We start from the raw sequence: 27,947 nt of genomic DNA on the forward strand, positions 1-27,947 counted from the left end.
TGAAGCCATTCTGATTTTATTTTCATTTTTAATGTAAATGTATACCTTTTAGCTACCTGATCGATTGTCCATCATTTCCAAAGAGCATGAAATTCACCATGGGAAAGTTGTTTCTATGCTACTTCATTCCTTCACTCATCCATTAATTTAATGAGAACCTGTTACGTGCCCGGCACTGTAGTAACTTCTGAGTAAGCAGAAAGAGGGGGAAGGGACTTTGTTTTCTATAAGCTAATAAAACTTTAGTGGAGTCTATAGATAATTACAACAGTTGATAAATACAAGGACAAAGACAGCTCCATGGTGCCAGGGGAGCACATAGTAGGGACATCTCAGAATGATGGACCAGAATCTAGAATGCATTCTTATCAACAACAACCATTGGCGGAGTTTCTACCATAAGCAGGATGCCATGCGATGCTATGACCTCAAGTTGCGTAAGATCAAGAAACAGATAACCAGAAAGAGGGTTATCATGTTCATGTTTAAGGAAGAATGAAGAGCCCTAGTATACAGGACTCTTGGAGGGTAATAGTAGGATATAATATTGAAGAGGTAGTTTGGCCACATTATGGAGAGCCCTGAATGATACACTGAGTTGCTATACTTATTTGGTGTATTAGCGATTGAAATTGATGCAACACTGTAAATCAACTGTGTTCCAATCAAAACAAAATGAATTAGAGAAGACAAGAGAAAAATTATAATCGAAATATTATATTAATAAAACCCATTAAAGAACTGAAGAAAGGAGGTTATTGAGAAGGGATGAACGTGAATGACTGGCTTCCCTGCTGTAACACAAGCTCAGAGAATCAAGAGGCCGTGCCTCCCTTGCTTATCACTGTCAGCCCAGAGCCCAGTGTAGTGCTTAGCACATAGTATACACTCAGTAAATGTCTCTTGAGCAGCTGCCTGTATATAAAACTGTGTGTTAGGAAGACAGCTGGCTATTGTTAGTAGCACGTATTGACGGACAACCTAGAGCCAGAAAGACCTGTTTGGCTGCCTTCGAGTAAAGCAATGAAGACCTGGATTTAAGTGGGTTTGTTGGAATTAAAATAAGGAAATGATTTGAAGAAGGAATGGATAGTACCTTGTGACTGGATAGGTTAATGGGCAAAGGAAATGGAGGAAACAAGGATTATCCCAAGGTTTTCAGAGGGTAACAGAAAAGAGGCGTTGGCAGAAATGCGGAACTTAGTGAGGAAGATTATGGGCATGGGGTTTAAAAATGCAAAGGCAGGAGTTCCCATCATGGAGCAGAGGAAACAAATCTGACTAGGAACCATGAGGTTGCATATTCGATCCCTGGCCTCGCTCAGGGGGTTAAGGATCCGGCATTGCCGTGAGCTGTGGTGTAGGTCGCAGACGCAGCTCGGATCTGGTGTTGCTGTGGCTGTGATGTAGGCGGGCAACTACAGCTCCGATTAGACCCCTAGCCTGGGCACCTCCACATGCTGCAGGTACAGCCCTAAAAAGCAAAGTAAATAAATAAAAATAGAAATGTAAAAAAAAAATGCGAAGACATAGTGTTGAATGCTAGTCCAGAAATTTTCAACTAACCTCCAAGAAACTAGTCATGGAGATTACATGTAACATGTTTTGTCTGTTCTCATACCACATAGTGGTTATGTCCAAGCCATCAGGTATAGATGTGGCCCGATGCCCAGGCCACAGCATTTTCCACACACACAGCAGTAGGCAGAAAGGTCAAGGTGCCTTCTCAGACTGAAGCTTTTTAAATGTGGAGCAAACCCATCAATTAGATGAAAGTGGAAGTGACTCCTGCAGCAACTTGGTAATAATAACAACAACAACAATAGGAATAAAAATCACACAGGATGTTTCAAATACCTAACCACTGCAATACTATCTTTTGAAAAGCAATTCTGCAATTTCAAGGTCCAGTTCCATTAACTAGCATAATGAGAAAAAAATGCTATGTATGTCCTTACAGAGAAATAGCAGTTGAATAGTGTTTAAAAAATAGTAATAAAAAGACAATAGCCATTTGCTAAAGCAATATGTCATAACTTTGATTATGCAAAAAGCGAAGTGGAGTGTAGTGAATTTGAGGTCAACTTTTAAACCCCAGTCATCTGGGGGAAAATAAGAAAAGTGCCAAAGAGCTAAATATGCATGAAGCTGCTATTGAAGTTTAATGGAAAAATGGGGCTCTTGTCAGCTAGCTGAGTACTCAATAATGTTAACACCACTACAAACAAGTTGTGGTTTATTGCTTCAATTTCCTACGTACTGGCAAGAGAATTAACAAGACTGATGCATTAAGATCTTAGATTTCAGTCAAATTAGGTGACTAAGAGGGTGATGAAAAAACACTTGTTCTCAAAGGGAACACAACTCTATCAGGAACTTGTTACATTCTGCGTCAGATCACTGGATGAGCTGCTGATTTAACAGTTATGCTGAAAAGGAAACCCCTTAATCAGTTTTTTTTTTTTTTTGGTACAAGAGCTATTATGTATTAGGTGATTTAAAGGAATAATATGCAGAAGTAGGAAGCGCAGGTACATCTCTGAATATCTGTGTGTGAATTCAGAGAGATGAATAAAGTAACGGAGCCTTTGTGGCTATCCCTATTTCATTTAGAATGTAAGATACTGTCAATGTAGTTTTTTAAAGGTGAACTTACACTCATTTCCCCTCAGATTTAATGGGGGATCTGCAAGCATTTAAATGACCCATGTGGAATCTCTTGGTCAAATGTAAGCTTTCTCCTTCAAGCGCTTTCTCAGCACCAGTGTGGATGACAGCTGTCTCTATTCCCCTCAAGCATCTACCTTTTCTGGCTTATAAACCAGAGAGAGAAAAGAGGGACTGGCTGATTACAAAGCAGAGCAGACGTATAGCCTCTTCAGAAAAAGGAGGATGCAAACAGGAGATGAGAACAGTAGACTGACTGATGAGAAAGAACAGCTTCAGCTTCTGCAATGAAAAGTATCCTTATCGTATACTTGAATCAATTAAAAATCCTCTTAATTATAGTATATGAAGGAGAAAACAGACTGTCATTGTCCCAGTATTGTTTCCCCTGTAGAAAATGGGAGACATCTCCTAATTGGCAAATTGATATTTTCTCCAGAAGATTTATCTGGTTGATTCTTTTATTGGAATCAAAGTTATGGATTCATTAAATCATGACTTGTTAGACCTTGAAGGCCAGTGGCTTAAAAATTTTAGCAGCAGAATTCTTTGTAAAACAAGATCTTGTATGAAAACCTATTTATTATATGTAGGAATGAAAACTGAGCTGCTTTGGGGAAAATGAGGATGAGAGCTGTACCCACCTGCTGGCCCTCCAACTCTGCTGCATCTTTGAGGAACTCTAAAATAGCAAATGTGAGTAGAAAACACCAGTTTCATGCATGATCAAACTAAGTCTAAGATCAGGGAAATGACTTGGATAAGGTCATTCAACCAGCAAGGCCAGGGTAGCCCTAGAACCCAGGTCTCCTAAGTTTGGCTAGAACGAAGATGTTAACAGCCACCTGCTGGCTGGTGAAAATGTGGCTTAACTCTTTAGGCCTTCCGACTATCACTTTGTGGCACCTTTTAGGAATAACACACAGGAGAAAGTTGCATTAGTTTCTCTCCCATTAAAAAGAGGCTTTAGGAGTAAAAGGCAAGACAGCTTTTGACTACTGTGTGGTAGCTCTCAATTCCATGGAGCAAAGAAAGAGGTTAGGCGGAGTCATTAGGAAGGCTTCTTAGAGAAGCTGAAGTTGCTTGGGAAATTACAGAACCGTTGACTAGAATACATCAAGTACAAAAGGGAGATGTAATAATAGACAAGCAGTTAGGCACCTAAGTCCTGAAATGTAGTATTGCATCCATCCCGAGAGGTGATCGCTCCTGTCATTATTAAGCTCTGCCATCGCTCAGGCTGGCATGAAAGACACCTTCAAGCTTAGTCCCATCACAGGCAGATCTTGCTTCAGAACCCTGGGCTCTTATGGCTCAACTGGGGCTCAGGCAGAGGAGAGAAATAGCCACCCTGGCAGTTTTCCTCTGACCTTTAGGTATTGGTTATAGGCCTACTTAATTGAAATAAATGATTTTTTTTCATTAGTGCTTTATGGAGCCATTTAAAATTATAATCTTTCCTGTCCAAGAATTAGTTTAATATGATCCACTATGATTACTTCTAATTGGATTTAATTTAGATTGAAATGTTTGAGCTCATATAATGGATAGGGCTCCATTGCAGTGTGTGTGTGTGTGTGTGTGTGTGTGTGTGTGTGTGTGTACGTTTTCAAATTTCAGGAGATTGATTTTTCTTGCTCTTAACTGTTGCAATTGTATGTTACTAAACCCTGGGCTAGCACAACACCCAGAATGTTATTTTATTCCAAAGATAGTTTGTCCTTGTTGAAAGTTGTAGTTAGAGAACATACAGTGGACTGAAATTCTATCTTTGGAAGGAACACGCGCTTTTCTCCTATCCCCCTTCCTACTCTCAGCCCTGAGGGTACACTGTAAAGTGTATTTTTGTATCTACACATCTCTCGCAAGCTCTTGATGGTTGGCTGGCCATCTCTTGTTTGGATGCTAAAGAAATGTCTTTTTGTTGTTGTTTCTTAACCTAGAGTTTATTCAGTTGGGGGAAAGGAATTAGGAGACGTTTACCTTACGTACAGTTCTGAAGCACTGTCTTTAACAGGCAAGACGATAAGTGGCATCAGCATTGCATTGGGGAATAGACTTGGAGAAAATAGTCCAGGGCTCTAAGCGGCGGGTGAAATGCCTCTTGTCGTGGGGGCCTAGGGTCTAATGGTTGGTGTCATGTGAGGTCCTGCTCCCTGCACCTGACAGCTCTGTTTGCTTTCTGCTTGCTTCTATGTCCTGAGTGGATTTCTGCTTGTGTCTTGCTGTTTCCTTCCTCTATTAAGCCTCTAAAATGACTTAGTCTTGCCATAATCAAATGACTAAAACATTTTGGTGCTTTTCCAAACATGTATTTTTAAAGCCATTTACACAGTGACACTGTGTCTTCAGAGCTGAGTGTCTCGCCGGGGGCCTGGCCTTCACAGCTCACTAATGCACTGGCCTGATTCCCTTCCTAACAGGAGGCATTGGTTAAAAGCTTGCTCCTACCTCAGGCTCCTTGAGTCTAAAACCTGACTGGTCTAGAGGAGCCTTATTTTTTTTTTTTTTTTTTTTAGTGATTAAGACTACCGGTCGATCACTCCCGATTCGGGTGCTGTAGATGGATTTGGTTATCACAGTGTGCAGTTTTAAGGCTTGCTGTTGCAAACCATAGCGATGAGTTATCAGAACTGCTCCCTGTAAAATAGGAAGCATTAAGGATCAAGCAAACCTTCACATGAAACCGAGAAGGGCAGGAGGAGCAAATCTGGTTCCAAACCAAATGTGTCTAAGTCCCCTTGCTCTGATTTCTATCCAACCGTCCCTAGCATTCTGGGAGCTAGAATTCACAGCCTTGGTAATGTATTAAAATGAGTTTCAGCATACTGTAGGATTGAAAAAATAAGGAGTTGGGGGAAGCAGTGGTACCTTCTTGGAACCAGGCAAATCACTATTATTACTTCACTTACTGTGATTTTGCTCTTCCTGAAAGTGCCTGGGCACTTTTTAGGGTAATAGAGAAATAGGCTCATCAGGACAAATGAGCTGTTCATATCACCACTGAGAGGTTGGTCCTGAAAACCCAGAAGGGAGAGTCAGAGGTTGGTAACTCCTTTTATCCTTCAGAGACTGATTCTCCTTAGAAAGAGTTACCCTTGGGGTGAGATATTGATCATAACCCCTCTTTGCACTTTACCATGGGATTTTTCTCTTTGTTTAAGGATAGACAGGAGGCAGGAAGCCAGATACCATTGTTGTCAAGAGGGATGGGTGATCCTCACTCACTATCCAGAGAAAGGAGGGGGTCCACTTTTCATGTCCTCCTGTGAGATGGAGTATATAAAAAAGACTGAACCCCTCTCAGAGAGCCTATGAATGCTTCTGTTTAGTCTGTAGCCAAGGGTAAGGTTCAGTATGAAGAGAAAACTATCTATGTATTTGCGAACTTATAGATAATTTAGCAATGTAGCTCCTGAACAAAATTAATGAGAGATAAGCCCGATGAGAATCTTGAAAGGGAGTGGGATGGACTGGGAGTTTGGGGTTAGTAGATGCAAATTCTTACATTTAGAATGGATGAGCAGTGGGGTCGTGCTGTAGAGCACAGGGAATTATATCCAATCACTTGTGATAGAACATGATGGAAGATAATATGAGAAAAAGAATGTATATGTGTGTGTGTGTGTGTGTGTGTGTGTGTGTGTGTGTGTGTGTGTGTATGACTGGGTCACTTCTGTACAGAAGAAATTGACAACATGGTAAATCACCTATAATAATACAAAATTTTTTTTTAAAAAAGAGAAGAATCTTAATAGTAGAGAAGAGCAGGTAGCAGGATTTAATAGTTTCCTAGGTGGTCAGGACACTTGTTTGTATTTGTTCATATAAATCCAATCCATGTTGTGAACCGGGGACTCCTAATTCTTCTGCAGTTGAGATAGCATATTCAGTACCCTTCCATGCTGGCCTTTTTCCTCTGAATCAAAGTAGTGAGTCACATTTATTTGCTGAATTTCGAGTTAAAATGAACATACATTATTTCTAAGGTGGGAGAAGAGAATTGCACAATGCTCCTTAAGATGATTGGAGGTGCGCTGAGGTGTCACAAAACCAATATTGGGAAACTGAACTGAGTCTTCCGTTAAATTTGGTTTAAAGGGTTGGTAACATTCACATTTGTAATAAGTATGTTTAGAAATCGTGAGGACAAATTTCCTTTGGGTTTTTACCAATTTCACCTTTTCCCACAGCTCTTCTAATGCTGCAGCCTTCTGTTTTGAGGTGGGGACTGCTACGTCCTATAGGGAACTACAGATTCTTACCTCTTCTTTTCAGTGTGAGAGACATCCTAGCTTTGGATCCAGACGTCTAAATAATAGCATCCATAGTAGAAACCCCATTTGGTAAAATTTTCTGCCCCTGAATGGACAGAAAAAAGAAAGAAAGAAAGAAAGAAAGAACTACTGGTTGATTATTAGTGTAGCCAGCCAAAGACAGCAGAGCCAGTATCTTTAGACACTTTTGATGCAAAGTCAAAATCTTTTGACTTTGAAAAGGGTGAAAGGAAGGTGAAAATGGCCAGTAGAAACTGTTATCTTTGTTATTTTTATAACTGTTGTCGTCATCATCATGATCATTATTGTAAAATAATGTACATAAGAAAAATTCTAATAAATGGTATAAAATAAAAAGTAAAGCCTCCTCCACCCTCTCCCTCCCCCAGTCCCATTTTCCACAGAAGCTACTTTTATCTGATTTAAAGATTCTGGAAGATATCACCAAAATGCTAAAAAATACAGCACTCTTTCTTGATTGGTCTTTTTTGTTTTTATTATTTGTTTTTTAGGGCCACATCCACGGCATATGAAGGTTCCCAGGCTAGGGGTCGAATCGGCGCTACAGCTGCCAGCCTACACCACAGCCACAGCAACGCGGGATCCTAGCCGAGCCGTGTCTGCGACCTACACCACAGCTCATGGCAACACAGGATCCCTGACCCACTGAGCGAGGCCAGGAATCAAACTCACACCCTCATGGACACTAGTCGGGTTTGTTACTGCTAAGCCACAGTAGGAACTCCTTGATTTGTCAATTTTTAATATTACATTGACTGTATTTTCTGTTGCTTTGACAGATGAGGAATTTAGCAAACTACTAGATGTTTTCCATCTCTTTTTGTCCTTCAACTTCTTGATTTTTGTTGATTATTTAAAAATTTTCTTCCAGTGATTTCATTTGCAAACTTTGAACAGTGTATATCCACTTCTATTTCTTGTTTAATCAAATGTTAACATTATTTATTTGCTCCCTACCTTATAAATTAAGGGAAGCATTTACACACAGACCCCCACATCTCCTTCTCCCCCACTGCCTCCTGTTGTCTCCTAGGTCATTACTTTTATGTTGTCAAGATTTATAACATTTACAATTTATTTTATAACTACTGAGTTGAACTACATGAATTGTCATTTTTTGTACATCAAAATAGCCAAATAGGAGTTCCTGTTGTGGCTTAGCGGTAATGAACCTGACTGGTATCCATGAGGGTGTGAGTTCGATCCCTGGCCTTGCTCAGTGGGTCAGGGATCCTGTGTTGCCATGAGCTGTGGTGTAGATCGAAGATGTCGCTTGGATCCTGTGTTGCTGTGGCTGTGGTGTAGGCCAGAAGTTGTAGCTCCCATTAGACACTAAGCCTGGGAAACTCCATATGCCACAGGTGTGGCCCTAAAAAGCAAAAAAAAAAAAAAAAAAAGCAAGCCAAATATTGGCATTTTCCTGTAGTTTAATCTAAAATAATTTTTCTGTGCTTCTCTATAGCTTGATTCTAAAAATTGAAAACCAGGAGTTCCCGTTGTGGCTCAGCAGAAACAAATCCAACTAGGAACCATAAGGACACAGGTTTGATTCCTGGCCTCGCTCAGTGGGTTAAGGATCTAGTGTTGCTGTGAGCTGTGGTGTAAGACAGCGGCTACAGCTCTATTTTGACCCCTAGCCTGGGAACCTCCATATGCCGCAGGTGTGGCCCTAAAAAGACAAAAAAGATACATAAATAAAGAAATCTGAAAACCAGTAAACATTCATAATAATAGATACATGCATGTAAATAGTGTCCTTGGACTCATGATTTTAAATGCTGTTTGATGACTCCCAAATATAAATCCCTAAGCCCAGTGTGTCCCCTTAAGTACAGACTCATACCTAACTACCTACCTGATACCTGTGTATGTCAGCCTGCTATCTTAAACTTAACCTGTCCAAGATGATTCTTAATTTCCAGGCTGCAAAACCATCTCTCCATCTCTTGCCAGTAAATAGCACCACTACCCCTCAAATCCCAAACCTGGGTGTCATCCCAGATTCTAACCTTTACCCCTTACTCCACCCTTATGTAATTCTACTGGCTCCTCCTCTGAAATATACCCTGAACTGGTCAATTCTCAATCCTTCTAATACCATCACTTTCATTCAACCCACTAGTATCTGCTGACTCTGAACTTGCACCCTCTCAGGGGCTCTGCCAAAGAAAGTGTGTCTCACCTCCCCTAAGTCTTCTTCTATCTATATTTTGTAGGCCATCAGGGAGTTTGTTTGTTTGTTTGTTTGTTTGTTTATTTATTTATTTTTAGGGCCACACTCACGGCATATGGAGGTTCCCAGGCTAGGGGTCTAATCGGAGCTACAGCCGCTGGCCTACACCGCAAGAATAGCAACAGAGGATCTAAGCCGCATCCGCGACCTATACCACAGCTCACAGCAACGCTGGATCCTTAACCCAGGATCCTTAACGCTGGATCCTGAGTGAAGCCCGGGGTTGAACCCTCAACCTCATAGTTCCTAGTCGGATTCGTTTCCTCTGCACCACGATGGGAACTCCCTGATGGGAGTTTGGTTCTAACCAGTACACTATGCTGCTTCCCACTGTGGCACTGGGTAAGTTCCTCTGTTTTCTGAGCTTCTGCTTCCTCATCTGTAATGTGGAGATATTATTCACGTCATAAAGCAAAGGTAAGTAGGTGGTGGGAGGTTAAGGACAGTATGTTAAGGAAAGTCTATCATCTACAGCAGTTTGATACAGTAAACATATTGGAAAGTCAGGAAAATACTGTAGTTAAAGTTGGAAAGTGGTCTCAGGACTTCTGGTTGCAGGACAGAGTTTCCTTATTGGCAGTAGCCACCCTGGGCCTGGAATCCAAGTCTACATCAAACTCCTTCCCCACCTCTTTGCCATCATCATCTACCATAGAAAAGAACTCTGGCCAACTTAACTCTAATCTTTGTAGGCCTTCAAAAATAAACGTTCGAGGAGTTCCCGTCGTGGCGCAGTGGTTAACGAATCTGACTAGGAACCATGAGGTTGTGGGTTCGGTCCCTGCCCTTGCTCAGTGGGTTAACGCTCCGGCGTTGCCGTGAGCTGTGGTGTAGCTTGCAGTAGGTTGCAGATGCGGCTCAGATCCCACGTTGCTGTGGCTCTGGTGTAGGCCAGTGGCTACAGCTCCGATTCGACCCCTAGCCTGGGAACCTCCATATGCCGTGGGAGCGGCCCAAGAAATAGCAAAAAAAAAAAAAAAAAAGACTAAATAAATAAATAAATAAACGTTCGAGTTTGAGCTTGGTATGTATGAAAATCATTGTCAGTTATAAGTTTTAATTGATGATTATCTTGGTTTCTTAGTATTTTATCATCTTTTTTCTGTGTTTATAAAACACGTTGCTTTTCAAATGTCATGATATTTTTTTCAGTGGCGTGGCCTATACTGTGTGCCCCTTATTTTTTTGATAAGTTGAATGAATAATCAATAATGTTCTACCACAGGGGGTGCTTGTGTTAGTAATTTCAGACGTGCAGAATCAGAGTTCGCATTTCCGTCAGGGGCTCGTTTTTTTCTAGATAGACGCCTTGTTGAGAAGAGGAGAGTGGCCAGCCTAAAAGAGGTTGATGCTTCCTGTCCAAACAGAAGCAGCTGTATTCTGCGGACATGTGCTCACTTGTGGGGCTTTGGCTGTCCCGGATACACAGAGGTCTTAACAAATCGGAAGTGTGTTTTGTGACTGAAAAAGCAGGCTGGCTGTAGCAGGAGAGACCCCCCAAATCAGGGCCGTGGCGGAAAGCTGATGAGTCTTTCTCCTCATGTTGCAGCCTCTTCTCCTCTAACTCTTACCAGACCATGCCAGTTCCACATGCCAGGCCACGGAGAACACAGGGGCACACTTTACAGTCACAACGGCAGCCGCTCCTAGCTACGGAGACAATGGTCCTGGGGAGGGTGCTTCTGGGCCTCGGTGACTCGCTTTCCTACCTGCCGCTTTTCTCTCCGCCGTTGAATTTGCCCACGTTATTGGGGACTTACGAATATGTATTCGGTTCATGGTACTTGCCACACACCACTGAGAATCAAGGCCAAGGCTAGGAAAGGTGGGTGAGGCACTCACACTGGGCACAAAACCCCCTCAATGATCACGATGATTACCATCTAAATGCAGTCAGTTTTAAAAATCAAAATGAATGTAAAAGATGCCATGATGAATGCAAATACTGCCATGTTAAGTGAAAACAGAATCGGCTAGGGCTGGGATTTGGGGAGGGGGCGGTGAGCGAGGAAGAGCCAGGCAGCTGTGGAAGCAAATGCTGTCAAAATGTTTTCTTAGAATTTGAAACAAGGCAAGAAATATCCTCAGGATTGTTGTTTTGCCTTTTCTCACTTTAAATGAGAATGAAATACAGCAGTGCTTTCAAAAGATCTTAAGTATGATATAAAGGTAAAATATGACGGTGTCGCTATTATCGTTTGTTCCCAATAATGACTGCCTGGTTGGATTGACATTTTAAACAAGTCTGTTCAATTCTTTGAATCACCGAAGATTTACACTAATTTGCCTCTTTTTCCCCCCTCTAAGTCATACAGAAAACAATGAGGTGGCAAACAGATGCCGTAAATGTCACTCTAAGCAGAAGGAATGCCATCTATTAGGGAGCATTTGATTTGACTTTCCACCCCTTCCTTCTTTTCCTAATTACCGTTTCCTTAAAACCCCAAACAGAGGGCAACCCAGTGGCCAGCTCGCAGTCACAGTTAGGCAGATGCTGTTTGCAGTCCCATACTGCGAACGGATAAGATGGCAATTGTATTTTATATGCAATTAGAGGAACCTCTGGATTTCCACACACTCTGTGACTTTGCATCTTGGTGGAATTGAAAAGATCTTAATGTTATTGCTGAAAGATGGTAAAAATCATGTCTTGTGATGTAGAAAATGGAAGTTCCTTCTGAAGCTGCATTAATGGGCCTATTTCCCTAAATTTCATTAAGCCAACCGTAGATGCTGTTCAGTTCTGGCCTGTCCTGCAGTCATTTGAAAGTGGTGTCAAAGCAGCAAAGATATAGAATTTACAAGTTAGGACTTAGTCTTCAACTCCAGCCTTTGAACTACCCTGAAGTTATCTTCTAATTTAATTAAGGGTATTTGTGAATTCAGCAAGCTACCTATCTCCTGTCTTGGAGTGCATTACAGGTAGTCTAGGCAGAGAAAAGAGAAACGAATGAATTATGTTTATATAAATACAATGTGGTACAGGTGTTACTGGCTCTAGAAATGTTGGATTCCCGTGAATGAACATAACATAGCAGGAATTTTTGACAAGCGTAGACAATTACAGATTAGACAATTACAAAAGAGAAAAAAGAGCGAAGGCCAATGTAAGGAAATTGAAATCAGCATTCGATTGGGGAATGCATTCAATGAAGTGTGTGTGGCCTGAAAGTACAAAATAAAACTGACTTCTAAATGAGATCGCCCGTTTGCGTCCGCAGAAGCACGACATTCTTCCCTGCTGTCTGTCTCCCTTGGAATCGATCGCCTAGGAGAGTTCATGAGGATTAAGGTCACTGTTTTCCTTTACATCAATTCCGGTTTTAAGGAGGCCATTGCTTATAGGTGCTCATTTCTGTGTTGATGTGGCCACATTGAGAAATGGAATGAACACTCCAGACATCCATTTGCACAGTCCTGTGTTTTACTGGGCTTTACAGTTTGCAAAGCCCTTTAACCTTTCATTGGTTCATTTAATGCCACTCAGCACAGTCTCAGTGGCAAGAGAATCACACAAGTGGAGACGGCAGCCTCTGGGGTCAACCAGCCCTGGGCATGAGTCATGTCCCTGCCTTATAGCTGGGTCCCCCTGAGAGAATCGCAGAAGTTGGCCGAGTCCTGCTTCTTTGCTTGTTAAAGAGGATCACGACACCTGGCTGCAAGAATGGATGTGAGGGCAGTTTCCCTTGTGGTTTAGTGGAAATCAATCCAACTAGTATCTGTGAGGATGCGGGTTTGATCCCTGGACCCGCTCAGTGGGTTAAGGATCTGGTGTTTCCATGGGCTGTGGTGTAGGTTGAAGATGGGGCTCAGATTCATTGTGGCTGTGGCTGCGGCCGGCAGGTGCAGCTCTGATATGACCCCTAGCCTGGAAACTTCCATATGTCGCACATGTGGCCCTAAAAAGCAAAAAGAAAAAAAATGGTTGTGCGGAGTAATGGAGAGGATGCCCCCCCAAGTGTCTGGTGCTGCCCCTGGCAGGGACTAAGCCCCCAGCAAACATTAGATGTGGTTATTAATATTTCAAAGAGGCCAGTAAATTAGGCATGGTGATTTGTCACTTACAGATTAAGAAGCCAAGGTTGGGGAGGTAAAATGACAGCCCAATTAGCAGGACAAGAAATTGAACTTACAGCTTCTGACTCAAGTTGAGTACAGCCCAGTCCCCCCAAATGATAAGCTGTGGCTGCTGTAACAAATGAACACAAATTTGGTGGCTTTAAGTAACAAAATGTCTTCTGTCGCAGTTCTGGAGTCTAGAAGTCCAAAACCAGGTTCATGGGCTGAAACAAAGGTGTTGGCAGGTCCACGCTCTCTCTGGAGGCTCTAGGGGAGAATGCATTCCTTGCCTGTTCCAGCTCCTGTTGTCAGAGCTTGACTGTGGCCACATCACTCCAGTCTCTGCTTCCGTGGACATGGTGCCTTCGCCTTTTATTTGTGTGTCAAATATTCCTCTTTCTCTTCTTATAAGGCTACATGTGATTGCATTTAGGGCCCACCTGATAATCCAATGTAATCTCTCCATCTCAAAATTCTTAACTGCACCTGCAGAGTCTGTTGTCACCATAATATGCACAGGTTACAGGGATTAATTGGGAAGTGGATATCTTTGGCGAAGGCACTATTCAACCTGGTACAGTTAGCATGGGAAATTTTCAGTCTGGGCAGCCTGTTGCACCCACCTTGACTCATACTTCATGCCAGTTCATTTGGATGTAAGCTCTCTCTCTATCCTCCTGCTGACTTGGTCATCTGGAACCCTGGTAGCTGATCTGGGCCCCTAAAACTGCCTTTGGGTAAGTCTCACATATCAAAGCCTGACTCTAGCTTCATCCTTAAGATCCATAATTGCCTTTCTACCTGGGCCTGGTCCTTGTGGGCTTGCCATGCGCCTCCCCCCACATGATCTTTGTGGCCCAGGAGATGCCCTCCACGGTCAGGTTAGTTCCTTCCTTACCCAAGGAGGGCCAATCTGCATTCTATAGCTAGACAAGGGGATCCTGGTGGAAGATTCTGATTCACTCAGGTTGGCTGGAAGATGAAGCAGCTATTTCAGGGCCTACAGCCTGAGCACCTTCTCTAGGACTGCAGCACTTCGAGGAAACCCTGTAGACAACAGCTGTTCTATGGCCAGTGCCAGCTAGTCTACAGTCTCCTCTCAGGTTTTATTGATGGTTCCAAAAATATATTTTATATACAGTGTGTATGTATCTGTGTGTGTGTGTGTGTATAGTCATACATGCATATGTTTGTATATATTCTTTAATTTTCAGCAGGATAACTCATCTATAAATTTTATTTCACATGAAAACTTAAATAATACTTCTCACTGATGCTCATGCATTCATGTAAAATTTCCTGGGCACCTCTTCCATTTGGGGGCCTTTGCTGGATGCTAGGCATACAGATGGGAATCTGCTGTGGTCTAAACTCTTCAGGAGATCACAGTCTAGGGAGTAGACAGAGTTAGAACTGGATAATTAAAGAATAGTGTGATTAGTCCCATTAGCCTCTGCAAAGTTGGGACCATCCTGAGGCACGCGAGGTACTTGCCTAGCACACACAATTTAAGAAGGTTTCAACATTCACTATTGGTCATTGAGTTGTTTCTCTCAATGGTAAACAACATTTTAAAGCAGTATTTTTTAAAAAATCAAAATTACTGCCCAACATCCATGATGAACCATAGTGCCCTTTTTTGACTTGTAAGGTCACACAGGTTCCAGGGGTTAGGTCATGGCCACCTTGGTAGAAGAGGCATTTTCAGCCTACCACAGGTACTGAAATGAGTGAGATACACTGCAGGACAGTGCCTGGGAAAGGGGGAGGTAAAAGGAGGGTGGCAGGAGTGAGGCTACTGCACGCACTTACAGGCAGTGCTTGTCCTCCCATTGAGTCCTGTAGTTGTTTGGGGTGTTGGCAATGGCTTAGCTTGGGCTGGAGGTCTGTAGCAATAATTTGTCTTTTTTTTTTTTTTTTTTTTTTTTTGCCATTTCTAGGGCCGCACCCGAGGCATATGGAGTTTCCCATGCTAGGGGTCTAATAGGAGCTGTAGCCCCCGGCCTACGCCAGAGCCACAGCAACACGGGATCCGAGCTGCGTCTGCGACCTACACCACAGCTCACAGCAATGCCAGATCCTTAACCCACTGAGCAAGGCCAGGGATCGAACCTGCAACCTCATGGTTCCTAGTGGGATTCGTTAACCACTGTGCCACGACAGGGACTCCAGCAATCGTTTGTCTTACCCGAATGGACTAGGCAGTGATCCAGTTTGGCAATGACTGCTCTGGGAGATTAAAGCAGGGGCTTGCATAGAAATGTTCCACCCTGACAGTATGCTAGCCAAAGGCAGCGTTATGGCCGTCTGGAGCGATGACTAGTGATGTGGGCTCCATATGTGCTCAGGGGAATATTTTTTTTGAATTGGTCAAGGCAGCACCTGCTGTAGGGCGCGATTGAAATTTGTGAGTAGATCAGAACTGTTGCCATCAGTACGACATCCTTGGGACTCGATGTTTCACCAAGGTACCGAGGGCTCTAGTGAACAAGGGGATTAATGGGATGCAGATTTTAGAGGTGGCTTCTAATAGGCTACGGCTCAGGTTGAACTCTCTAAGTTTATCTTGCTTGCATTGAGGAGAGTTTGTCCTAGTTTGCTTCTGTTTCAATTTAAGAACTACAGCAGTGTGATTCTTGATCCAGTTAAAGCAGAGAATGAAATAGAAGGCTTAAGAGCTTGGAGAGGGCCAGATTCCCTCATCCATATTACCCTTCTCCTCTCCTGCCCTTGCACTCCATCCACATAGCACCCACCTGTTGGAGAGGCCTATCCGAAGGTACAAGATTCACTTTCCAAACAGAGGTGATTTTCATAGTCTTCCAGAAGATTCTTAGTCAGATTATGTACCTATTCCTAAATCAGGGCCATATCAAGATCAGCTAAGAAGTCTCATTTTTAAATTCAGTTTTCCACTATAAAAGTAATAAGTATTCATTATGGAAAACCGGAAAAATAGTGGGCAAATGAGATGAAGGGAGAAATAACATAATCTGACCTCTGAAGGTTATTGACAATGTTTTAGCATATTTCCATTCAGCTATTTTCTATGCATCATAACATGTGCATATGTATGTGTACCTATGTAGGTATAGATTTGTATACATGTATATAGGTATATTGTGTGTCCATATAGTATGTAAACACACACATATATATGATTAAGGATGGTTTCAGTTTTGTGCCGTAATGTTTTTTTTTCCTTTCCATTCTTTGTTCTCATCTGTTTTGACCTATTAGCCTCAGCCCACACAGTCAACTACTTCCTCCTTGAAACACACACTTCCCTTGGTTTCTCCTAGTTTTCTTCTGTTCACTTCCCACTTGTCAACATAGCATTCTTTATCTGACCATCAAATGTTGGGATTCTGCAGAGCTGAAGTCTTCCCCTTCCGTTCTTACTTTACATTCATGTTTTTGACTTTACCCATTGCCATGAGTTTAAATACAATTAACATACAGATTTTTCCCACATTTCTATCTCTAGCACAATCTTCTTTATTGTTATTATTATTTTCTTTTTTGGCTGTCTGGCATATGGAGTTCCCGGGCCGGGGATCAGATCCCAGCCTCACTTGCAATGTACACTGCAGCTGTGGCACTGCTGGATCCTTTAGCCCATGGTGCGGGGGTGGGGACTGGGTATCTAACCTGCGTCCTGGTGCTGCAGAGTCACTGCTGATCCTGTTGCACCATGGAACTTCCTCACAAACTTCTTTAAGATCCAAGTTCGTGAATCTAACTGCTTATTTGACATCCTGACCTGAATGTTTCATTGCCATATCAAACCCAGCAGGTATGCACAGATGTCTCAACCTCCCTTTCCTGCACCTGCCTCCCCACTTTTGCCCATTTTGGCAAATGGTACTGCTCTCTACCAGTGATTCAATGCAAACAACTAAGGAATCATCATTCTTTTTTTTTTTTTTTTTTTTTTGCTATTTCTTGGGCCGCTCCCGTGGCGTATGAAGATTCCCAGGCTAGGGGTCGAATCGGAGCCGTAGCCACCAGCCCACGCCAGAGCCACAGCAACACGGGATCCGAACCGGCAACCTCATGGTTCCTAGTTGGATTCGTTAATCACTGCGCCACGATGGGAACTACGGAATCATCATTCTTCATGCCTCTCTGCCCTTCATCTCCCATCCAATCCATCACCAAGTACTGCCTCTTCTGCCCTACATTATACCTTGTTTTTTTTGGCCACACCGCAGCATTGACCTGAGCCACAGCAGTAACACCAGATCTTTAACCTGCTGTGCCAGCCAGGAATTCCAACCCTACATTGTATCTTCAGTTGACTCTTTCCTTTATATCTCCATTGGTACCTCCTGAGCTTAACAAATTTCCTTTTACCTGGCTATGACAATAGTCTCTAACTCTTGCTCCCTCCAAGCCACTCCCTACACAGCACTTTAAAATCCTTAAACAGCTAACTACTGATTGGTTAAATGAATTGTGGTACGACCATATGGTAGAATACTACACAGCTGTAAAAATGATTGAGAAAGGTAGCCATGCAATGAAATGGAAGGAGCTCTAGGATATACTATCAAGTGAAAAAAAAATCAATCGGTGACCTACATCACAGCTCACAGTTTTGGTATGTAGCTTTTGGCATATGACGCAGAGAAAAATCAACAATACATATCTGTATCTGCATCAAAACTCTGAAATGATTCATAAGAAACTAATGAAAATGCTTACTTTTGGATGAGTAAGGGAAAATATCCAGTGGGTAGGTACAGTAAGCCTTTTTTATATTGTTTAGATTTTTTTTTTACCCCTCTCCTCCCCTCCCTTCTTTGGATTTTTGGAAACCATGTGGATATATTCCCTATTTGAAAAATAAAAATATAAATATCTTCCATTGCACTTAGAATAGAACTACCATGCCCTGCCATAGCCTACCAAATCCTGCCTGGTCAAGCCTCTGCTCACCTCCCCCCTCTTGGCTCCTACCATTCCTGTCACTCTCTTGCTACTGCCAAGTCCAAATGTTCTTATTTCAATTAATCAAAGTCACTCTGTGTTTTTTCTTCTTGGTGCTTTTGTACTGTCTTTTGTTTTGCCTTGATCACCATTTCAACTGGTTTTCACATGGTTACATCCTTTTCATCTGTAAATCTCTGTTAAAATGTCATCTCAGAGATATCTTCCCTGGCTGCTTCATCTCTGTATATTCACCCCATTCTCCCTTTTATTCTCAGTCATGGCACTGGGATCTCTTCCTTCATAGCACTCCTCACTGTTGTTTATTGTTTGTTTAAAGAAATTATTTATTATGTTTGTAATCCACTAGAGACTAAACTTCATAAGGATTGGAACCACTTATATAATTTTCACTGCTGTATAACCAGCCTCTGTTCAGTGCCTGGTGCATAATAGGTGATCAATAATTGTTTGTTGACTGAATGCGTAATTGTAGATGCTTATGTCGAGAGCATTTACCCATGTCATTATAAATTTTTCAGAAGTGTCCTTATTATAGTTGCATCATATTCCACCTAGTACACATAGCACAGTTAACATAAGCATTTTCCTATTTCTTTCTTTTTTCTTTTTTTTAGGGCTGCACCTGCGGCATATGGAATTTCCCAGGCTAGAGGTTGAAATGGAGCTGCAGCTGCCAGGCTACACCACAGCCACAGCACCGTGAGATCCAAGGCGCATTGGTGACCTACACCACAGCTCACTGCAACACTGGATCCCTGACCCACTGAGCGAGGCCAGGGATCAGTCCCGCATCCTCATGGAAACAAATCCATTGAGCTACAATGGAACTCCCATTTTCTTATTTCTTGACACACAGTTGGTTATTGAAACAATGTATAAAAGTAGGTTTGTTTTTTTAAATTACTTGATGAATTTTATTACATTTATAGGTGTACAACAATCATCACAACTAAATTTTATAGCATTTCGATCCCAAATCGTCAGTGCATCCCCCCTACCCCCAAACCTGTCTCATTCGGAAACCATAAGTTTTTTAAAGTCTGTGAGGCAGTATCTGTTCTGCAAAGAAGTCCATTGTGTCCTTTTTTTAGATTCCACATGTCAGTGATAGCATTTGATATTGGTGTCTCATTGTCTGACTGACTTAACTTAGCACGATGATTTCTAGGTCCATCCATGTTGCTGCAAATGTCATTATTTCTTTCCTTTTAATGGCTGAGTCAGATTCCATTGTGTATATGCGTATCTTCTTTATCCACTCCTCTGTCAATGGACATCTAGGTTGTTTCCATGTCTTGGCTATAGTATATAGTGCTGCAATGAACATTGGAGTACATGTTTCTTTGCAAGTCATGGTTTTCTCTGGGTAGATGCCCAGGAGTGGGATTCCTGGATCAAATGGTAGTTCTATTTTTAGTTTTCTGAGGCATCTCCATACTGTTCTCCACAGTCATTGCACCAATGTACATTCCCACCAACAGAGTAATAGGGTTCCTTTTTCTCCACACCCTTTCCAGCACTTAATGTTTGTAGACTTTTGGATGATGGCCATTCTGGCCGGTGTAAGGTGGTACCTCAGAGTGGTTTTGATTTGCATTTCTCTAATAATTGGTGATGTTGAGCATCTTTTCATGTGTTTTTTGGCCATTTGTATGTCTTCTTTGGAGAATTGTCTGTTTAGATCTTTTGTCCATTTTTTGATGGGGTTCTTTGTTTTTTTTTTTTTTTTGGTATTGAGTGGTAGGAGGTGTTTATAAATTTTGGAGATTAATCCTTGTCAGTCGATTCATTTGCAAATATTTTCTCCCATTCTGTGGGTTGTCTTTTAGTTTTGCTTAGGGTTTCCTTTGCTGTGCAGAAACATTTAAGTTTAATTAAGTCCCATTTGTTTATTTTTGTTTTTTGTCATGACTCTAAGAGGTGGATCTGAGAAGATGTAGCTGTCGTTTATGTCAGAGAGTGTTTGGCGTATATTTTCCTCTAAGAGTTTTATAGTAGCTGGTCTTATATCTAGGTCTTTAATCCATTTGGAGTTGATTTTTGTGTATGGTGTTAGGGAGTGTTCTAATTTCATTCTTTTCCATGTGGCTGTCCAGTTTTCCCAGCACCAGTTGTTGAAGGGTCTGTCTTTTCTCCATTGTATATTCTTGCCTCCTTTGTCGTAGATGAGTTGACTGTAGAAGTAGGTTTAACCTCAACATTGTTAGTTTGGCATATTGTCAGGTGTAAAACATTTTGATTTATGTGATAGCTTGAAAAATAGTATCTTTAAAATTTTTAAATTTGTATTTCTCTGATGACTGATACAGTTTTACATGTTTTCCATATTAGCCACTTGGATTTCTTTTATGGATTGTCCTTAAAACCTTTTGAATTACATCCTTCCCCTTCTCCAGTGCTATTGTCTCAAACCAGGTTCTTACAGCTTCTAGCCTGAGTTGCTTTCACAACCTCCTTCCTGGTTTCATTACCTCTGATCTTGCTGCCTTCCAATGTGTCCTTTCTCCTGAAGCCAGAATTGTTTTTTCTAAAATGCACGTTCATTCATAGTATTACCTACTTACAACTCTTGGACTTTCCATTGCCTAGAAAACAAAACATAAGGTTTGCCATTTTATGGCCTAGAAGCATAGCTTCAGTGGCTCCTGCTAAAAGTCTCACCCCTGTCCAACATCACCTGTTGTGTCTCTGGGTCTACTTCAGTTGCTCCCTCTTTCTGAAATATCCGTATATAATATGTCCTGTCCAGCTCTGGAACATCTACTCATCTTTCAAAACTAGGCGAAGAGCTACTTCGTCCATGAAACTCAATACCCCCAGTCTTGGCAAAATTGACCTCTGCCTTCCTTTCGTTACACTTCTGCTTATTCAGACTTCTATCATGGCAACTGTGATGCTTGATTGTGCCACTTTTTAAAATGTTTGTCTCTCTGTAGATTTCAAGCCCTTAAAAAGATAGTATACTTTTCATAAACTTTACATTTTCTAGTATCTAGCACATGTCTTGAAATATAGTCTGTGTCCAGTGAATATTTGTTCAGAATTTTTTCCACTTACTTGAGTACTAATATTTTCCTTATATGAGCAATTTATATTTTAGAATAGGATTTTTTGTTTTCTTTGCTGTCAATATTTTTATCAGTTTTCATATTGTCTTTTAAGTTTGGTTATGGCATGATGGAATGGTTTGGTTTGGTTTTGAAAGGAGTTTTTAATATGTATGAACTCAAATTTATTCATGTTCTGAATTATTTCTTCCATTATTTCTAAATTTAGAAATTCCTATTTCTGTAGCAATTTGATAAATATTTATTTCTGTTTTCTGCTAGTTTTATGGTTTTGAATTTTTTGAACATTTAACTCAGTAATTCCTCTAGGAATTACTTCATGGCATGAACTAATAATGTTATTGATATTTCCCCAGATAGTTAACCACTTGTCCCAGTACCATTTACTACAAGCCTTTTTTCCCTTTTGATTTGAGATACCTTCCTTATCATGTATTAGTTTAATGTACATAGTAGGATCAGTGTGGGGGATGCATATGAGGTCATTGATTTGTATATCTAAATTTGTTCTGGTATCCTAGTGCTTTAATAATAGCAGATTTATAACACACATTTCAAATGCAGTCGACTATAAATAAAAATTTTAGTATCTGATAAGGCTAATTCCTCTTCATTACTCTTCATTTTCAAAAGTGTTCTGTGCAATTTTCTTCCATTTGTTTTTCCCACTAACTCTTAGGATTATTTTGGTTGTTAAGTCCTCAGAAGAATCTTGTTAGTGCTTTGATTGGAATTCAACTAAAATTATAAGTAATTTCAGAGCAAATCGATTTCTGTTTCGCACATTCAGCCTTCCAGTTGAGGAACATGCTATGTCTCCTTACTTATTCGAGTCTTTTTAGTATATTTCTCAGGAAAGTTTTATAGTTCTCTTTTTGTAGGTCTCACATGGTTCTAATTAGAGTTACTCCTCTAGTCATTTTGGATTTCATTCGGCAAACTTCTCTGGTATGACTGAGAATGCCCATGCAGCCCACTGATAAATCTAAACCAGGATATTGGGGCCCATATTTTCTAGGCCACATGGTCCAACAATAATTGAGGCCATATAGGGTAATGGTTAAGTGCCTGGGCCTTGGCAACTAGACAGATCTGGTTCTGAATCCTGGTTCTGTCACTTATTAGCTATGTAACCTTGGGCAAGATATGTAAACTCTGTGTAAACTCTGTCTCAGGTGATTCATCTGTAGAACAGGGGTACTAACAGGACCTTTCCTCACAGGGGTTTGGGGAGCAATATGCAGGCTCCTGAAAGTGAAGGGTTAGCATGGCACTTGGCGCCTAATAAGTGCTCAACAATTGTGAACTGTGGTGCTGATGATGGTGACAGAAATTGGAAAAGAAAAGTTGGAAACAGGAATGTCTTGACAAATTCACATTGGAAAAATCACAGGGAAATGAAAAGGAAGAAAGGTCCAAGAAGAGTGAAAGGTGAACGGGGAGGGGAAAGCAGGAAAGGGGAGCTGCTTGCAGGAGGGTGTTCCAAGAGCTCCCCCCGCCGCCACCTTCTGATGGCAAGAGTATGGAAAAGGCTGTGTCATTGTTGGACCAGGTATGAGGAAACCTCTGGAGGCTGAGGAGACGGGGAGGGAAGCAAACCACGTGCATGGACAGTCGTTCTTCACACAGATACCCTCCTGCCTTCCCAGCTGGGCCTTAGCCCCAGGATGGGGAGGGAAGCTCGCCTGAGAACCAGTGTACTGGAGGGATGTGGCCCCGTGGCCATGGAAACCTGTGGAGCCAGGTTTCTACTTGCAAGACATGCTTTTTTGGGATCCTGTAGGTCAAAGAGTGCGGCTGAGTGATTCTCTGAGAGCAGCCACAGAGGGAGGCGAGCACGGGTCTTGGCAAGAGATGGAAAAGTGTCTGATAACCCAACCCCTTGAGATGGGAAGCCATGGATTTGGCTCATTATTATTTTATTAAACATATCCTATGTCGCTTGAGAGTCTTGGTGACATTTAACTAGAAGGCCAGATTACTCCTTAAATGGCGATAAGCCTGAACGGTGGGGAGTGGGGAGGGAGAAAGGGAGGAGGGGGAGAGAAAAGAAGAGAGATTGGCATCTCTGTGTGAAAGCTTACACAACTGTATACTCAACTGAGCCATATGCACAGCACAGCATGAGTTTTACTCTGTAGGTGATTTTATGCAGACAGTTGCAAAGATGAAGATTTATTTATTGCGTGTGGCATTGTTTGGGGACAAATAGAACGAGCATCCTTAATGTAATCCGAGGTACAGACAGGAAGCTGAAGGGTGAAGATCCCTGTGAAGAGAAGATGAGAAACGTCCTATTGCCTGTTGGTTCCTGTTCTCATTCTTTTCTATTCCCAAGAATATCTTCAAGATGCAATTCAGCAATGATGTTTTCCAGTAAAAGGTCCATTATTAAATGGCAGATATTCGAGATATTCTTGGATATCAGCATATCCTATAACATTAATGCTGGAAAAGCCTTTTGAGACCAACCAGTAGAGCCACTGAGGCCCTGAGGAGGGAGATGACTCACATCTGGTCATGTGGTGAGCTGGTGGCAGAGCCACAGCCGAAACTGAGGGCCCCTGACTCACAGTGCCCTTTCTTTCCACCGCAACCTAGAGTCTGACTATTTGGGCAACTCTTGGGATGTGTATCTCTTAGCACTTACCCTTTGCCCTTTGCCTTTCTAGTGCATTTAGGACATGTGTAATACCCACCCCCATGTGATTTGCTTTCTTTGGGGGAGTAGAGTGATGGGCACAGAAGACGGCCCACCAATGCAGGAGGAAGGAGTATTTCCCAGAAGCTAAATCACCTTTTTATTTTTTTCCTTATCTCTAGAGTTGTTTCTGATATGGTACTTTAAATTTCATAAACATTTTCATTTCACAGCATCAAAGACTGGCTTATGTGGGCGAGGCCTTTGAGATGGGCTCTGCCAATTTTGCTCCCCATCCAGGCTTCCCCTGGGATCTTGAACACACCTTCCAATATTACCCATCTCACTGTGTGGCCATTAGCTGAATCTCCAGCACCACAGCAGCATTCGCTGTATCTCTGACCTAGCTGTGATGTCCTCCAGGGCCAGGACTGGGCCCGATCCCCTATTTCCAGTGAGGAGCAGGGACCCAGGAAACCTCTCTGGATTGAATCCAAGGAGCAGAGAGGATATGTGAGTTCGCTGGGGAGCCTCAGGTCAGTCAATGGACCATTCTCAGCATTGGTCTTCTTTGTGGAAGGGCTGCTGATGGCAGCGACACCAGTCCCTCCCAGAGGAATGTGAGGGTAAATGAGATCATGATTACCACAATTTGCTGCCAACTGAAAGAGACCACAGAGAAATAAAGCATCTGGTGGCAGAGGCTAACATTCTGCGAGAGCTCGCCAAGCGCCACAATGCAATTCTGTCTGCACAACAGCCCTATGAGGAAAGGGTGCCTGTTGTCTCCATTTTATAGATAAGAAAACTGAGGCAAAGGGAAGCTAGACAATTTCCCTGGATCCTACATCCCTAAGGACACACAGCTATTAAGTGGTTATGCTATTACAAGCTAGAGAGGGAATATAACTTGCTGAAGCTGTGATGCAGCCAAGTTTCAGAAATGCAACTGAAATCTAGGACTCTTCACTCCCAGGCCAGTGCTCTTTCTGCTGAGCCTAAGGCATGATGTGATGGGAAAGGCATCCCAGGTATTGCCTTCGGAAGCATGCTTGGGGCGTGGCATCGCTGTTCTGAATAGGTCCTTGCCTGAGGAAAGGTGCAGAAAGGGGAAATGCAAAGTTCTCTCTGGGCCCAAGGACTTCAAATCATGGGTGGGTTTTCAAAATGGGGGAGGGGCTATCACCCCAGGTGAGTTGGGGAAAGTGAGCAAAACAAGCACATTGGTTTAGAACTATCTCTTCTATGTTTCTACCCTAAACATCCTAGATCTAGATCATATATATTTTTCATGCCAACTTGTTGAAACGTTATTTTTAAATAAGAAAGGACACAGATATAACTTGGCCAACAGCAAACTCCTTTGTAATACAATTTGACATTTCTAATAAACACCCAGAGATGTGGGGCTTATTACCTGGCTTTTGTGTATGAAACTAGGACCTTCATGCTGTTTCTGAAAATAAATCCCACTGCTCAGCGCTAATCTAGAGATCCTTCATGCACCAAGAGTCCACTCTGTGTGCACACGTCTGGGCCACCCACCTCGCACTCTGTGTGTGTTGAGGATACAAGGGTCCTAGGAAGTGATGTGTAGTTCCTGTCCTCACAAAGCTTAACCTCAAGTGACAGTGAAATGGCTCATATCCACACAATACTCGTTTCTTCAAAGTATGTAATAACAATTATAATAATAGAACTTAGAGGATTTACAGTTTTCAAAACACACACATCCTATTTCAGATAGCTGTATTGGGGAGTTCCCATCGTGTCTCAGCGGGTTACGAGCCTGATGAGTATCCATGAGGACGCAGGTTTGATCCTTGGTCTTGCTCAGTGGGTTAAGGATCCAGCGTTGCCGCGAGCTGTGGTGTAGGTTGCAGACATGGCTCAGATCCTGTGTTGCTGTGGTTGTGGTGCAGGCCGGCAGCTACAGCTTTGATTAGACCCCAGCCTGGGAATTTCCATATGCCACAGGTGCGGCCCTGAAAAGAAAACAAACAAACAAACAAACAAAAACCTGTATTGATTTTCTGGTTACTCACATGTATTTGGTCTTTTAAAAAAAATCAAATCATCAGGACTATAGTAACATACCACATAGACGGTGATTATCCCCCTTAATCCCACACCATTCGAAGTATCTACCTTTGTTAACCATTTGGTGTCCATTTCCTGGAGACTTCGGCCTGTGCATATATATATAGATGTGTTGGTACTTGATGTTACAAAAGGGGAGCATCCAATGCAGTTTTGCACTTGCTTTTCTTCCATTTTTTTCTCAGAATGTCTTAGGTGGCTTGCCATCCCCACACGCATGTCTCATTCTTTTAAATGACTATGTACTAGTCCATTGAGCATACACTCTTTAATCCTTAGAACAGGGTCAGCATATTCCAGCCTGCCAGCCAAATCTAGCCTACTCCTATTTTTTCAATTTAATTTTTTATTTTATATTGACGTATAGTCAATGTACAATGTTGTGTTAGTTTCAGGTGTACAGCAAAGTGATTCACTTAGACACATACATATGCCTACTGCCTGTTTTTGAAAATAAAGTTTTATTGGCACACAAGCATGCTCATTTGTTTACACATTGCCTATGGCTAATTTCGTGGCACAGCTGTAGTACGTATTCACTATCTGGCCCTCTACAGATGAAGTTGGCTGACCCTGTCTTATCACAACTTCCCAAATTAGACAAGGCAAAGGGTTGCCTTATTTAATGGTATGTGTGTGTGTGTGTGTGTAATCGTGTGTGTTCATATATATATGTGTTCTAATCAGGTACATCTGCACACCTAAGATCTACTTACTCTTACACACACATACTCACAATTCATGAAATTCCCCTCTACTCACAATCACATACTTAGGCACACATTCTCACACAAATTCTCTCTCACACACACATATACACACCTGTGTGCACATGGCACCACACCAAGGGACACGATCTGATCACACCAGCAGCACTAGCAGCTCAGCATTGATTCGGCTTTCTTGTGCCTTCATTCCAGGAGGGGCTCTAGGCTTCCCTTCCACTGGCTGAAGGAAAGTTGAAGAAGGTGGAATGGAAGGGCCTTGGACAGGGTTGTGAGCCCGAGGTTGGGGAAGGCAGCCAGGGGAGACCCAAGCCTGGAAGGAAGCTAAGCTGGAGGTGGGAGGTCAGGCGCCGAGGGGGCAGGGGGCTGGGGCTCTCTAGAGAAGGCCAGCCCAGTAGAGAGGCCTGATCCCATGAATCGGTGGTTTGTTCTGGGGCAGAAAAGGGGATGAGGAGCCATTGGTAGGGCTGCAGCAAAGGTGGGAAGGGAAGAACAAGCAGATGGGAGAGGTTGTGTTGTTGATCCGAACAAGAGCAAAAAGACCTTAATGGCAGCCACCACTGGTGATCACTTCCTGTGAGCCAGACACTGGGTCAAGTGTGTACCTGCATTACTTCAGTAAAACAGATCCTGGCCTTGTGCTTTCATAGCAGAGTGGCCTTAGCTCAGTCACTTAAAGTATCTGAGCCTCCCTTTCCTCATCTCTAAAATGGGAAGCAGAATGGCACAAGGCTCACAGGTTAACGGTGAGGGTTAAACAAAATAGCCACTTAGAAAAGTGCTTAGAACATTGCCTGGCACATGCACAATACGTGTCATTGTCATCTTTGTTGTTGTAATTATTGTTGTTTGCCTATGACTTCGGTGCTTTTCTGATCTCCATTTTATAGATGATGAAACTAAGGTTTGGGTGGTTTGCATGACCTGTCCAAAGTCTCAACAGCGAGTCTGTTAGAGGAGCGGTGATTCTGATCTTAACCACTGCCCTCTCCTCTGGGCCTTCTCCGCCTTCCACATGCAGAAATATCAGCCGTGTGGCCCTGTTCAAATACAGGTCTTTGGGTGTTCAGGTCTGGGAATGGGCCCAGGGTTCTGCCCTTCTAAGGGGGTACCAGGTGATGCTGAGGTTGCTGGTTCTCAGGCCATGTTTGGAGGATCTGGGCTGTATTGCTTCTCTGTTGGAAATCTGGGGTCTTCACA

The 27,947-nt window shown here is 42.4% G+C and overlaps 1 protein-coding gene across 4 annotated transcripts in view; it reads left to right on the top strand.

The window, feature by feature from the left end:
- FMR1NB (FMR1 neighbor) overlaps positions 1-27,947 on the top strand; it is a 307,469-nt gene that overhangs the window by 189,113 nt on the left and 90,409 nt on the right. The window contains exon 5 of one of the 4 annotated variants that reach the window (XM_085006510.1): positions 3,261-3,363. The exons of the other annotated variants lie outside the window; for them this stretch is intronic. Coding sequence (XP_084862636.1) covers positions 3,261-3,273 — 13 coding nt within the window. The 3' untranslated portion in view covers positions 3,274-3,363. The remainder of the gene's footprint in view (positions 1-3,260; positions 3,364-27,947) is intronic. 4 annotated transcript variants of the gene reach the window in all.

The sequence above is a fragment of the Sus scrofa genome, chromosome X, assembly GCF_054392235.1.
Source record: "Sus scrofa isolate SSC_HxYL_T2T_F1_AM1 chromosome X, Sscrofa_HxYL_maternal_Yorkshire_Landrace_v2.0, whole genome shotgun sequence".
NCBI lineage: Eukaryota > Metazoa > Chordata > Mammalia > Artiodactyla > Suidae > Sus > Sus scrofa.